Raw genomic sequence first — 15,370 nt, 5'->3', positions numbered from 1 at the left:
CCAGAGATCTTTTTTACCCGAGAGTAAGATAACCCTTGTCACTCAGAGGGTTCAGGGTCTGATAGATAACTCACAAGTTTCTATTAGAGGAGCCATGTCAGTTTTGGGTCTGCTCACCTCTTGTATCCCTGCAGTTCAGTGGGCTCAATACCATTCAAGATCTTTACAGGCTCAGGTACTAGAGGTCTGGAATGGAAATAATGACAATCTGGACGATGTATTTATTTTGTCTCCACAGACCCTCAGGTCTCTATCCTGGTGGACAAAGAGGGACAATTTAGACCAGGGTGGATAAAAATCAATGATTTTTTTAAAAAAATCAAAAAAATCGGATTTTTTTGATTTAAATCGGATTTTTTTTATTTAAATCGGATTTTTTTCAATAAACTGCTTTTTGAGGAAAATATTTTACCATCCAAAGGTTCTTCCATCATGAGATAAAGCTGAGTTGTTTAACTCAGTAGAATAAAGGCTGTATATGTTCTCAAATGTTACAACATGAACAGAGTTGAGAAAAAGACCTTAATCCTATTGTTCTACAAACCTATGAATACAGAATCATCCCCTTCAGTACCAAGTCCAAGAAGTTAGACAATATGTTTCTGATTGTTTGGACTATTTTTTTTTTTTTTTTTTTTTGTTTAGCCAAATTAGTTAACATGGATGTTTGTTTAAGCAAATAACGTATGCTGTAATGTTGTTATTGTTTCAGTTGAATAAATCCATTTAAATTGTTATTAAGTTCAGGATTATTTTTCTCCTTCCTAAGTACAACAGAACAGTGGTGTCCAAATATGAATGATTAACCCATTAAACTGGGGAGAAAAAAGTAATATAAAAAGTGATTCTAAAAATCTTCATCTACTTGCATGTTAAAGTAGCAAGAACTAGTTTAGGTAGAAACTTTGATTTAAATCACTGATTTAAATCAAGCCTTCCGGACTAGTGATTTAAATCGTGATTTAAATCGTGATTTAAATCAGTTTGATTTAAAACAAATCCACCCTGATTTAGACAAAGGACTGCCATGGAACATTCAGGATCTGCTGACAATAACAACGGATGCAAGTTCTTACGGATGGGGAGCTCACTCAGACTCCCTGGTGCTCCAAGGGGTCTGGAGCCCAGAACACTCCAGAGACTCGCAGAACACGAGAGAGCTAAGAGCAGTGTTCCTAGCATTAGCACAATCCCTTCCAGTCATCAGGGAAAGAAATGTAAGGATCCTCACAGACAATGCCACCGCAGTAGCGTATCTAAACCATCAAGGGGGCACAAGGTCAGTGGAACTAATGAGGATTGCGCATTTCATTTTCAAACTTGCAGAGCTTCACCTTCTCTCCCTGACAGCTCTACATCTCAGAGGGGTGGACAATGGCAGAGCGGACTTCCTAAGCAGGCACCAGCTCCATCAGGGGGAGTGGGAATTAAGTCAGGAAGTGTTTCATCGGATTTGTCAGCTATGGGGAACCCCACAAATAGACCTGTTCGCCTCCCGGCAGAACAGAAAGATCAAAGCCTCCTATTCCCGATGTCAGTCAGACAGACCACTAGCCCTGGATGCTCTAGCGCAATCGTGGCAGACAGGCCTGTTATACGCCTTCCCTCCGATAAGGCTCCTGCCCCGAGTAATCAGGAAGATCAGGCAGGACCAAGCAGAGGTGATATTGATTGCCCCATTTTGGCCAAGGAGGGTGTGGTTCACCTGGCTACGCAAGATGTCACTGACGGATCCTTGGGTTTTGCCAGAGCAAGTGGATCTCCTGAGCCAGGGCCCAGTATATCACCCAGGAGTAAAGAACCTCCATCTAACAGCCTGGCTTTTGAGAGGCAGCTTCTAAGAGATCGTGGTCTGTCGGAGGAAGTGATATCCACTTTGTTAGCCAGTAGAAAGAGAGTCACCTCGGACATCTATTTCAGAACCTGGAGAACTTTTCTTAAGTTCGTTGGTCACCCGGTTAATGTCTTGGAGCCACCCAACATTCTGTTAATACTGAATTTCCTTCAGGAAGGTCTCAATAAGCATTTAAGACCCAGCACCATTAAAGTGCAGGTGTCTGCCTTAAGCGCTCTTTATGATTCTAGACTGGCAGAACACCCTTGGATCAAGCGTTTCATTAAAGCAGCAGTGATTCTTCACCCTTCCATAAAGAGCAAGCTTCCACCTTGGGATCTAAATCTGGTCCTCTCAGGATTAACATCAACCCCATTCGAACCAATATCAGATATACAGATGAAATTCCTTTCCTGGAAGATGGCATTTCTCCTAGCCATTACTTCTGCAAGGAGGGTTGGAGAGATCAGAGCCTTCTCCATAGCTCAACCATACATGGTCATTAGGGACGATAGGGTCACTCTTTCCCCTGACCCAGCCTTCCTTCCTAAGGTAGTATCAGACTTCCACAGATCCCAGGAAGTGGTCTTACCGTCCTTTTGTGCACATCCATCGAATGACAGAGAGGCCTCCTTTCACTGTTTAGATGTTAAGACGTGCATTAGTTCACTACCTAGAAGTCACTAAGGAGTGGAGGAAAGATAATAATATTCTGATAGCTTTTCAAGGGAAGAATAAAGGTAGAGCAGCCACCTCTCAGACTATTTCTAGGTGGATTAAGCAAGCTATTAAGGAGTGTTACAGGATCAGTGGTAAGGACCTTCCTATCTCCATTACTGCTCACTCTACTAGATCAGTGTCTACCTCGTGGGCAGAGAGGGCTTCAGTATCTATAGAAGAAATCTGCAGAGCAGCTGCCTGGAGCACACCGCATACATTCTTTAGACACTACAGATTACAGCTCTCTCCTTCAGAAGACCTCAGATTTGGGCGCAGAGTGTTAGAAGCAGTGGTCCCCCCCCCCAGGCGGTTATTCCTAGTCTAATCTCCAGGGGTGCCGTCATAGGGCGAGAGGAGAAAATATAAAATTACTAACCGGTAATTTCTTTTCTTTGAGCCTATGACGGCACCCCGCCTAAACCCACCCATTAGGGGAATTTACATATATAATGTAAAGCTAGATTTAATATAGATTCATATGTATATAAAATAGAATACTTTCATTTGAACAGACTTATAATTTGGTCTGGTTGACACGTGTTACACTTTTTTGCTGTGTGTTTTTCTACATGTGTGTTTTTAAGCCTTCGCTCCTAGGTTCTTGCTGACAGACTGGTGTGTTTGGGGCGGAGCGCTTCTTTTAAAGGTCCAGTGGTCCTGTTTCCTGTCCAATGGGAGGAGGTGGTCCTCTCCAGGGGTGCCGTCATAGGCTCAAAGAAAAGAAATTACCGGTTAGTAATTTTATATTTTCGTATTTGCATGGACTTCTATTATAGATGGTGAGGCCCCAGCATCCTCTTGGTCAGTTTGGTGAGGCCCAGGTATCATTTTGTCTGTTGGGTAAAGGCTCCAGTGGAAAAAGTTTGAGAAGCACTGCTTTAGTCGCTTATGGTCCTTTTACACGGAACGATTTATCGTTCGAATTTGCGCGATGACGATCGAATTCGAACGATAATTGTACGTGTGAACGCAGCGAACGATCAAACGACGAGCGATAAATCGTTCATTTTGATCTTTCAACACGTTCTCAAATCATCGTTGATCGTTCGCTAAAAATTCACAGATCGTTCAGTGCAAACAGTCTTTCAACGATTTCACCTATGTGTGAGATAGGCTTAAACGATCGCATAGCCAATTTTCCGTACAATGTATCGTTCCGTCTAAACGCTGATCGTTATAAAAAAAACATCATTCAAAATCGTTAATCGTGCGAATTATCGCTCCGTGTAAAAGTACCATTACAGAACAAGGGGGCCCCTCTTGCCAAAGTTCTGTAGCAAAGATGGCGGTCGTTTCTCTTCATAACTGGATTTGACACAGCTCCTCTACTGTCTCAGCAAAGCTCACAGCAGGACCCGGTCACAGACTAGTATAGCTGCTCTGCACAGTAGTTGGGGTCCCTGAAGAAGGTTACTTCATGTGTCAGGCCTCAGTCTGCATCTGCTATAGCCAGCTCTCTCATCAAAATGGCTGCTCCAGACTTACCTCATCTGCTTATACTTTTTCCCTCAGGTCACATCTTCCAACTGTCGGGTTCGTCTCCCTTGACAACAACACAGGCTGTGTACTGCAAAACAGCGACATCTTGTGGCCAAATGCAGAATGTCAGTTTGAAACCATAAAGCATATATATTACTATACACCAGCGTTTCCCAACCGGGGTGCCGCGGGATCCCGGTGGGAAATGTGCGCTGTCTCTTTAAGCATCCCGAGAAGCTGCGGCCGCGCAGCTTCTCGGGATGCACAGAACACTTTGATTTTCCGCCCGCACTATGAGCGGGCAGGACATTAAAGTAAGCAGAATATAGGAGCAGGAAGTGTCAGCGTCCTGCTCCTATATTCACTCCCGTAGGCCGCCGACACTTCATACCAGCAGCCTATGGGAGGCCGGGCCGTGACCTCTCCGGCAGGCGTGATGATGTGACGTCATCACGCCTGCCGGAAGTCCCGTCCCCGCGGCTCGCAAGATGGAGCCAGAAGAGGAGGAGGAGAGATTCTGCCTGCAGCCACAGCGCGGATTAGGTGAGTAGGATGTTTGGTTTTTTTTAGGGGCAGAGCAGGGGGCATTATTAGTTCATGGGGGGCACCTCTGGGGGCATTATTAGTATATGGGGGCACCTCTGGCGGCATTATTAGTATATGGGGGCACCTCTGGGGCCAGTATTAGTATATGGGGGCAGTATTAGTATATGGGGGCACCTCTGGGGGCATTATTAGTTCATGGGGGCACCTCTGGGGGCATTATTAGCTCATGGGGGCACCTCTGGGGGCATTATTAGTTCATGGGGGCACCTCTGGGGGCATTATTAGCTCATGGGGGCACCTCTGGGGGCATTATTAGCTCATGGGGGCACCTCTGGGGGCATTATTAGTATATGGGGGCACCTCTGGGGGCATTATTAGCTCATGGGGGCACCTCTGGGGGCATTATTAGCTCATGGGGGCACCTCTGGGGGCATTATTAGCTCATGGGGGCACCTCTGGGGGCATTATTAGCTCATGGGGGCATTATTAGCTCATGGGGGCACAGCAGGGAATCCTACATACAGGGGGCATCCCACACAGCGCAGTTACTATGGCAGCCTACAGGAGGGAGGAAGGGAAGGAAGGTGCTAGAAATGTGCGGAGCCTAAATTGTTTGTCTCGCAGGTTCTGAAAAGATGAAAAGTAGCTGGAAGAAATCATCATGGCGGATGGAGAGGAAAAGGGAAAGTGACTCCTCAGATCAAAGAAGACGTCACCTGTGAGTCCCTGTATGATGGTTTTCTTATTTTGTAGAACATTATTCAGTAGGGGTGCCGCGAGGTGGAAAAGGTTGGGAAGCACTGGTCTACACAGTATAAAAATACAATAAAGACAATTGGGGCTGTTTCACAATCTCACATATGAAAGACTGCTGTGCTGGATGAGCTGAAGTGATGTGTATGCAGCAGAGCTGTCTGTGTGTAAAGCAGAGCTGTGTATGTGTTATACTGTATATGCCTGCAGCAGAGAGCTGTGTGTAATGTACATGTAGCTGAGCTGTATATGTGTGTAATGTACATGTAGCTGAGCTGTATGTGTGTAATGTACATGTAGCTGAGCTGTATGTGTGTAATGTACATGTAGCTGAGCTGTATGTGTACACAGTAGGGCTGGGTTCACACTACGTATATTTCAGTCAGTATTGTGGTCCTCATATTGCAACCAAAACCAGGAGTGGATTAAAAACACAGAAAGGATCTGGTCACACAATGGTGAAATTGAGTGGATGGCCGCCATATAACAGTAAATAACTTCCATTATTTCAATACCACAGCCGTTGTTTTAAAATAACAGCAAATATTTGCCATTAAATGGCGGCCATCCACTCAATTACAACATTATGTGAACAGAGCCTTTCTGTGTTTTTAATCCACTTGTTTTGGTTGCTATACAGCCTCAAATATACGTAGTGTGAACCCAGCCTAAAGCTGTATATGTGTAATGTACATGTAGCTGAGCTGTATATGTGTAATGTACATGTAGCTGAGCTGTATGTGTGTAATGTACATGTAGCTGAGCTGTATGTGTGTAATGTACATGTAGCTGAGCTGTATGTGTGTAATGTACATGTAGCGGAGCTGTATATGTGTGTAATGTACATGTAGCTGAGCTGTATGTGTAATGTACATGTAGCTGAGCTGTATTTGTGTGTAATGTACATGTAGCTGAGCTGTATATGTGTAATGTACATGTAGCTGAGCTGTATATGTGTGTAATGTATATGTAGCTGAGCTGTATGTGTAATGTACATGTAGCTGAGCTGTATATGTGTGTGTAATGTACATGTAGCTGAGCTGTATATGTGTAATGTACATGTAGCTGAGCTGTATGTGTGTAATGTACATGTAGCTGAGCTGTATATGTGTAATGTACATGTAACTGAGCTGTATATGTGTAATGTACATGTAGCTGAGCTGTATGTGTGTAATGTACATGTAGCTGAGCTGTATGTGTACACAGTAGAGCTGTTTATTGGGCCGGGTAATATGGTCCTTATGGTCAGGATCTTCTCCAGTTGCAGAGAGGACAGCAGACTCTGTGGAGATGGCTCCTCTTCCCCCTCCGTCCAGCAGTACAGGACTCTCACAACAACCCTGCAACCTTCGCTGCTGGGATGGGGGCAGAGCACAGGATTCTTGGAATATGTGTGTTATTGGCTCCCTCCGTCAGTCACTCTTGTGGCCGCTCTCCCCTTCTGGTGTCGGCGCTCGAGTGACGTTACTGCGCCGGCGTCAGGGGAGAGCGGCCTCTTGTGACCGCTGAAGTGCGGCCACAAGAGGGAAGAGGAGACGCCAGACCAGGGTGAGTATAAGTGTTTTTTTTTTTTTTTTATGTCACATGCTGTATGGGAGTAGGAGAGTGCACAGGGGGGCTATGTGGGAGGGGGAGAGCACACAGGGGGCTATATACTACAGGGGGAGAGCGCACAAAGGGCCTATATACTACAGGGGGACAGCACACAGGGGGGCTATATACTACAGGGGGAGAGCGCAAAGAGGGCTATATACTACAGGGGGAGAGCACACAGGGGGTTTATATACTAAGGGGGAGAGCGCACTGGGGGGGCTATATACTACAGGGGGAGAGCACACTGGGAGGCTATATACTACAGGGGGAGAGCGCACAGGGGGGCTATATACTACAGGGGGAGAGCGCACAGAGGGCTATATACTACAGGGGGAGAGCGCACTGGGAGGCTATATACTACAGGGGGAGAGCGCACTGGGAGGCTATATACTACAGGGGGAGAGGGCACAGGGGGGCTATACATTACTGGGGCAGTCACCCCCGTTGTACCTAATTTCAAAGGGCTGGTGAAAGAGAAAAAATGCCAGTTTTCCCCACTAATAAGCAGCAATTCTGTATGTAAATAGTTGAACATTTGTGAAAAGTAACAAAACACGTTTCCTACTGATGTTCAGCTCGGACCTTCACCTGACAATAGACCCCGGTAAGTGGCCCTTCATTTAAACTGTTGAGTACCCCTGGTATAGTGTATAGTACAGAATACACTATACTATCGGGTCACTGAAGCTATTGAGAAGTCGGTAGAGCTGGAGGCAAACCTCTTCATTCGGGTCCAGGACTAGTCGAACCTCTAAACAATGGCAGCCATTTGCTTTAGTGAAATCTCTATAGACCTGTATGATGGAAGGAGGCGTCCGTGTTCCCATGAAAGGTTTTTACACTTGTGACTCATATTGTCACAAGTGTTACGTCATGTCATCATTGTACATCATATACCTGATCAGGTGACCCTGTGACCTCAGATACTTGGCGAAGACCACCCCGAGGATCCAAAATGGCGTACTACAGCACAAGTCTACTATCCTCTGCCAGAAACCAGCACAGCCGCACATACAGATCCTGGACTATATCGCCATGCCACGCAGTAGTGGTAACAGGATACAAAAACTAATAGCATTACAGTTCTTCTGGATACACACTTGGAACCCCATAGACTAAACAGAAAATATGAGGTATTCTACCATTAAGGACATGAGGCCATCACTCTGTTTACATGTTTTGCCTTTTAATTTTCTCTTCATTGTGTATTAAAATCCATAGCACTTGCACTATTTCACCTACAGACCAACATGAGCCCTTATTTTTTTTGGCGACACCAATTGTAATTTGCAATGATTGACTTACATTTTCCATAGAATATGCCGCGAGACCAGGAAAAAATTGCTGTAAATCGTGTTTACAGCATTTGCCCTATGGTAAAACTGACATGCTAAGTCAGAACGATTACAACAATAGGCAACTTATATCACGTTTATATAATGGCTTTTTTTTTTTTTTTTAAATGTACTTTTATATTTTTAAAAATAACTAAAAGTTCTTTAAATTGCTCAATTCTGATCCTTAGAACACTTAAATTTTTTGGTCTATGGGGCTGTGTATAATGTCTTTTTTTGCGCCATGATCTGTTCTTACTGTTCCTTTCGGTACCATGATTGCATATATGCCACTTTTTGATCACTTTTTACTGCAATTTGTCTGGATTTGATGTAGCCAAAAATCAACAATTTTGCACTTTGGCGAGTTTTTGCCCTTACAATGTTTACGGAGATCAGGAATGTGATAATTTAAAAGTTCAAGCAATTCCAATATGTTTATTTATTAATATGTTTTCATTTATAAAATCATTCAAACTGTTATTAGGGAAGGGGATTTTTTTTTTTTTCTCCACTTTTATTATTACTGCACTGATTCAGCGCGCGCCTCCCATAGACTCCCATTATGAGCGGGAGGCTAACGGCATTCTGCGGCGGACAATTCCACTGCGGAATTCCGCTACTTTTGCTCAGTGGGAACGGGGCCTAACAGCAGCAGGACAAGCATACTCATCCTCCACCATTAAGGGGTTAGGATTAGGGATGGTCCGAACCTGCCAAGGTTCGGGTTCGTATGGCCTATGGCTATATCCCAGTTTTCCAGGCGGTCCTCCGGCTGTATCCACCCTCTCCACGGAGTGGCCAGACAGTGGGAATCATTGCAGAGAGTTCAGGTTCGTACGAACCCGAACCTTGGCCGGTTCGGACCATCCCTAGTTAGGATTGTTCCCTTATGTTTGTAGCCGCTGTTTCGATATGATGAATGGAATAAAGGTCCAGCAGGTAGTATGACACCATCTCCTGCACACAACACTTCTCACTTCTATCCTCTTTCACCTCCAGCTGCTCCTCTCTATTACCTCCATCCTTTATGTGTCTTATAGTGTCCAAAATGTGTTATTTTTGGCCCATTAATGCCCGTATATGTCTATTGAGGACACTGGGGGAGGGGCATGGGCACGGCCCTCTTATGGACAGAATCACCAGAGCAGGACGACACAGCCTGGAGGAGGGAAGCCTGATTATAGCTCTATGGGGTACACAGGGAGCTGCTGTCAGTAAGTGCAGTGAGTACAGTTACTAATATTATACACTGAACTATTTTACTATAAAATGCAGATTTTTCTTAAAGCGGCACTATCAGCACATTCTTCCCAGAGAACCTGCTGATATGCCACTGTAGCTGCATCCCTCAGTAGTATATTGCAATTAGTTACACCCCTGTCCTCCCCCGCATTGTTTCTAAAAACGCTAAATGCTCTTATGCAAATTACTAGTATAAGAGCATTTAGGGCGTTGTTCAGGGCCACGCCCTGCCTTCCTGTTCACTTTGCATATTCATAACTGCATAATAGGCTCTGTACAGGACGGCTGCGCAGGGAAGCAGGCCCATCGGAGACGGGCTGCTTCCTGCACATACGCAATCCTCCCCGTGATCACTCAAGACGTGAGTATAAGATAGACTTATACTTACGTCTTTAGGGACTTTCCGGAGGATAGTCGGCGGCAGCCTGGGGGAATCACGCATGCGCAGGAAGCAGTCCGTCTCTGACGGGCCTGCTTCCCTGCGCAGCCACCGTGTATAGAGCCCACTATGCAGTTATGAATATGCTTACTGGGCAAGACTGGAGGGGGAGGGCTGGGCGGGGCGATGCTCTTCGGCCCAGAGCAACGCCCTAAATGCTCTTTATTTGCATAAGTGCATTTAGCGTTTTTAGAAACAATGCAGGGAAGGATAGGGGTGTAACTAATCGCAATATACTACTGAGGGATACAGCGGCATATCAGCAGGTTCTCTGGGAAGAACCTGCTAAGAGTGCCGCTTTAATAATCACTGGAACTCTATATTCTTTTACCTTATTGTGGACAAGATAATGACTTTTCCCTTTTGTGATATTTTTGATGCTTATAAAGACTTGATTTCCAATTAAAACATTTCCCACAATCTGAACATGAAAATGGCTTCTCCCCTGTGTGACTTCTCTGATGCGTAACAAAGAGGTATTTATCATTAAAACCCCTCCCACATTCTGAACATGAATATGGCTTCTCCCCTGTATGGATTCTCTTATGCCTAACAAGTTCTGTTCTGTGAGTAAAACATTTCCCACATTCCAAACATGAAAATGGCTTCTCCCCCGTGTGCGTTCTCTGATGCATAACAAGTTCTGATTTCTGAGAAAAACATTTCCCACATTCCAAACATGAAAATGGTTTCTCCCCTGTGTGAGTTCTCAGATGCGAAACAAGATCTGATTGATAAGAAAAACATTTTTCACATTCTGAACATGAAAAAGGTTTCTCCCCTGTGTGAATTCTTTGATGGTGAACAAGATATGATTTATGCATAAAACCTTTCCCACATTCTGAACATGAAAATCGATTCTCCCCAGTGTGAATTCTTTGATGGGAAACAAGATATGATTTATGAATAAAACCTTTCCCACATTCTGAACATGAAAATCGATTCTCTCCAATGTGAATTCTTTGATGGCGAAGAAGATTTGATTGGTCAGTAAAACATTTCCCACATTCTGAACATGAAAAAGGTTTCTCCCCTGTGTGACTTCTTTGATGGATAACAAGCTTTTGTTTCCTGGCAAAACATTTCCCACATTCTGAACATGAAAATGGCTTCTCCCCTGTGTGAATTCTTTGATGCGCAACAAGATCTGATTTCTTAGGAAAACATTTCCCGCATTCTGAACATGAAAATGGCTTCTTCACTGTAAGATTTCTTTTGTGAGTAAAGCATGATGGTGTATCTGGGATAGTGGACGGCTCCTCATATGTATCTTGTGTGATATGATCCTCTGAGGAGATCTGATGTCCCCCTGAGCTCCTGGTAGAATCATCTGCAAAGGAGAAAACAGCATCTCTCTCATTTCCCAGTAATAGAAGCTTAAACATATTGCAGACATGGAAAGTTACTCTTTTTTATGTAACATAATAAGAATGATCAGATCTGTTCCCATCCACAGGAAGTGTCAGGGAGAAGAATCTAGAAGCTGGAGGCCGGGGAGATGACGTCCTTAGTAGTAAAAGTAATGGAAACTCTTCTCAAACAAAAAAGGACTATTGACCCCCTACATACTGGTTACTCAGGGGGCAATGCACCTACGATTTCACTGTACTGAGCGCCTTAACCAGCAGCCAACAGTATCTTCTTAGGCCGGTCTCCCTGAGATCAGTGATCTGTTTGCCATATTGAACAAGAGACATGACAGTGACCCCCTGGTCCAGGGCCTATGCTGTCAGTGTGGAAGCAGGTTCTTCCCAGACACAGAATACGCATGTTACTCCCGGCTAATTGTGATACGCAGCCTGTATTCCAGCAGCAAAGCTCTAATCTGGCAGACGCTGTGTATGTGAGGAAGGAGACAGTGCTGAAACGCGAGAGGTAAGTATGTAACACTGCTCCGAGGGCACAGTGTGTGTACGAGTGTAAATATATACACATATACATACAGGAGGCATATCTGGCTACTTAGGGTGGGACATACGGGGGTAGGTGTTGCCAAATATCACAAGAGTATGGTGGTGAATGTGCGGAGGGTGTATGTGGTATAGTAAGAGACTGAGTGATTAAAGAGAAGGGGGAGAGGGGGCAACCTTGTGTTGCTCCTGTAAAAATGTTGGAGGGTAAAGTATGACGTCTGTTTATCTGGAGTTGCCGTCAGTTTCTGTATAAGCTATAATATATTGGGAGAATATAGGAAAAAAACGTCTACGCTGAATAGTGGTGGGAATAAAGAGCCATGAGGTCTTGTCGGAGGCCTTTCCTGCATCTAAACTTGTTTTTTCTTTGTTCAAAAAAGAGACCAGACCAAATATCGACACGAAGGAAACATGGACCACAGTTCGATCGTATGTATAATGATCAGTGAACGATATACTTTTTAAAAAAAAAATAAATAAAAGCCACTATATTACATAACTTGCGATCCCAACCCCTCTTAATTTCTTTAAAAATCTCACAACAGGTACGCAGTAAGATGAGGACGGTCACTATAGATGCAGCAGCCTGAGACTGATAGTGATATATTGTCTGCTGGGACTGTGCTGTATATTAGAATTTAGGCTGAATGATTATATAGCTGGAAAACTGACAGGACACAGAACTTATAATATTCCACACAGAATAGTTACAGCCGGTGACTGAGGAGAAGGTGTGACTGTTCTCTGCATTTAGTGGCCACTACTCACCTGGGCGGTTACCTGTAGAGATGTCCTCATACTGCCACTCATCGCTGTCATCTGTCTCCTCTTCTTTTATTATCTTCTCTGTAGCATAAGTAGGGTTCAAACCCTTCCCTGTAGTGATGTCCTCATACTGCTCATCACTGCTCACATCTGTCTCCTCTTCTTCTTCTTTTATCTTGTCTGTAGCATAAATAGAGTTTAGATCCTTCCACGTTGTGATGTCCTCCATATATTGCTCATAACTGCTCACATCTGTCTCTTCTTCTTTTATTATCTTGTCTGTAGCATTGACAGAGTTGAGATCCTTCCCTGTTGTGATGTCCTTACACTGCTCATCACTGCTCACATCGGGCTCTTCTTTAACTATTATCTTTATAATATTGTTCCCATCTTCAACCTGATTTAGGATGTGAGAGAAATAATGTAAAAGTCATCAGACAGTAGGAGAAGTCAGGTGGGATGTACAGATCATAGGGAACATCTCCATCTACCTGATCCTGATCCTGAGGAAGAAGAGGACGGGGACATCTCTCTGGTGCTGTTCTCTTACTGGATCTGACTGGAGGGAACACATACAGAGACTGAATTCATTCTTTCCATCCAGATAATAGAGAGAGGAGGTGTGTATATAGTCCTGTCTATTACCTGCTGATGGGAGGGGCTGCTGATCCTCCAGCATCACATCCTTGTACTGATCCTTGTGTCCTTCTACATACTCCCACTCCTCCATGGAGAAATAGACCGCCACGTCCTGACACCTTATAGGAACCTGACACACGATAAGTATTTTATTTTAATTATACTCCTAAATACAGAGACAGTAGTATTACACATGACAAGAACTGTAGAGTCCGTTAGCATATCTAGGCAATGAGGCTGGCACATTATGTAACTTGCTCAAACCACATACATCAAGTCAAAAAACAATGTTCTCAGTTATAGAATTATGATCAAGGCTCCGAGGTGAGCATAATAAGCTAATGGGGACATTAGGTAGAAAAATAACCGCAACTCACAAGGATGGAAAAAAATAATCTAAAACGGGTATATCTTCCTGTTATTCAAAACTTGTACAAGTATAAGAAAGTATACCTTCTCAGCAATCAAATGGAAGAATTGGAGAACAAAAAGGGAAAGAAACTAAAAAAAGAGAGATCAGGACATAAGGTTCAGGTGAGATTTGGCCAAACTATTTGGCAATAATACAAGGATGTTGTTTGTCGACAAGGGAAATCTCCAGGATGCCCTGAGCGGCAACCACGGTCAGATGCAATAAGGCAAAAGAAATGGTACACATCACATAGTAAGGAAGTGACACTCCAGCACCTGGGATAAGCTTAAAATTCCTGCCAGTGGGAACAGGTTTTTGAAAAAAGTATTAAGTCTTACTGGTAAGACGTTTTCTCTGAGACCTTCACAAGGCCACCACAGGAGTTAACTCGTACCCTAGGGACAGAAAAAACACACGAGAGGTTAAAAGCCCCTCCCCTTCCCACTTTCACCAGTGTAATTGTCACCATATCTGGCACCATGTGGGTATTATATTATACATACAATATAGGGAGGGATGTTGGTGCCATCGTGAAGGTCTTGGAGAAAATGTCTTACCAGTAAGACTAATTTTTTTTCTCTCATTACCTTCACGACGGCACCACAGGAGAATACCAAGCATTACGTTAGGGCGGGACTACAGCTTGAAGAACCTTTCTACCAAAAGGCAAGATGGTATGTTGCAGCTGTAGTCTGTAGTGCCTTGTAAAGGTATGTGGAGATGACCAGGTTGCAGCTCCACAAATTTGGTCTATGGATGCGCAGGCTCTCTCCAGCTCTGGTGGAGTGAGGTTTAATTTAAAGAGGAGAGATTGGTATGCCTCTTCTATGGCCTTCCGTATCCAACGAGAAAGTACACTCTTTGAGACCTTCTTCCGTTTATTGGGACCTTAAAACTGTATTAAGAGAGACTGATCTTTTCTCCAAGGTTTACAAGACTGACCGTCCTCCTTACATCTAAAGAGTGACATTTACTCTTTAACTAATTCTTGGGAGAAGCACAGAAGGAAAGAAGTACTATCTCTAGAGAATGATGAAATGATGTCATCACTTTTGGCAGAAAACTAGGATCTGTTTTGAGAACAATGCGGTCTTCCTGAATAGGGCAGTATGGTTCCTGTATGGTGAGAGCTTCACTCTTCTGGCTGAGACAATCGCTACCAAAAAGGCCGTTTTAAATTAAAGAAACTTTAGGCTGGCTTCTTAAATTGGTTCAAATGGAGGATTTGATATTCCTTCTAGTACAACGTTCAAATCCCATGCAGGATGTAAGTTCCTAATAGTGGGACTTATCGCACTTTGCATAAATTTCTTAATCCAACGATGTTCTGCAATGTTGTGATCATAAATGGCAGAAAGGGCTGCTACCTCCCCCTTTAAGGTGGCTGGTTTCAGACCTTTCTTTAACCCTTTCCCGCACGAGGACGTAACTGTACGTCCTCGCGCGGGTGCGGGCGTTCAGAACTGCGGCGGTCCTGGGTGCCGCTTGTAGCCCGGGACCGCTGGTATTAGCGCGCACGGTCCGATCACCGTGCCCGCTAATACAGTAATCAGATGCAGCTGTCAAACATGACAGCTGCATCCGATTACCGGCTGCAGCACTTCCCTGGTGTCTAGTGGCGGAGATCGCTCCTCCAGGACGTTGTCCCTGAGGAGCGATCTCCCTGTCTGGTGCCGGACGGGGACTTGTCCAAGATGG

General features: G+C 44.3%; 1 protein-coding gene across 1 annotated transcript in view; it reads right to left on the bottom strand.

Moving 5' to 3' along the window:
* Positions 1–15,370, bottom strand: part of LOC138786601 (zinc finger protein 91-like) — a 77,736-nt gene that overhangs the window by 17,415 nt on the left and 44,951 nt on the right. The window contains exons 13-15 of the mRNA XM_069963581.1: positions 10,287–11,149; positions 9,893–9,929; positions 118–186 (exon numbers count right to left, since the gene is read on the bottom strand). Of these exons, the coding sequence (XP_069819682.1) occupies positions 118–186; positions 9,893–9,929; positions 10,287–11,149 (969 nt within the window). The remainder of the gene's footprint in view (positions 1–117; positions 187–9,892; positions 9,930–10,286; positions 11,150–15,370) is intronic.

Source organism: Dendropsophus ebraccatus, chromosome 3 (assembly GCF_027789765.1).
Source record: "Dendropsophus ebraccatus isolate aDenEbr1 chromosome 3, aDenEbr1.pat, whole genome shotgun sequence".
Classification (NCBI taxonomy): Eukaryota; Metazoa; Chordata; class Amphibia; order Anura; family Hylidae; genus Dendropsophus; species Dendropsophus ebraccatus.
Note: the sequence above shows the minus strand (reverse complement) of the source record. Positions and strands in the feature narration are given on the sequence as shown.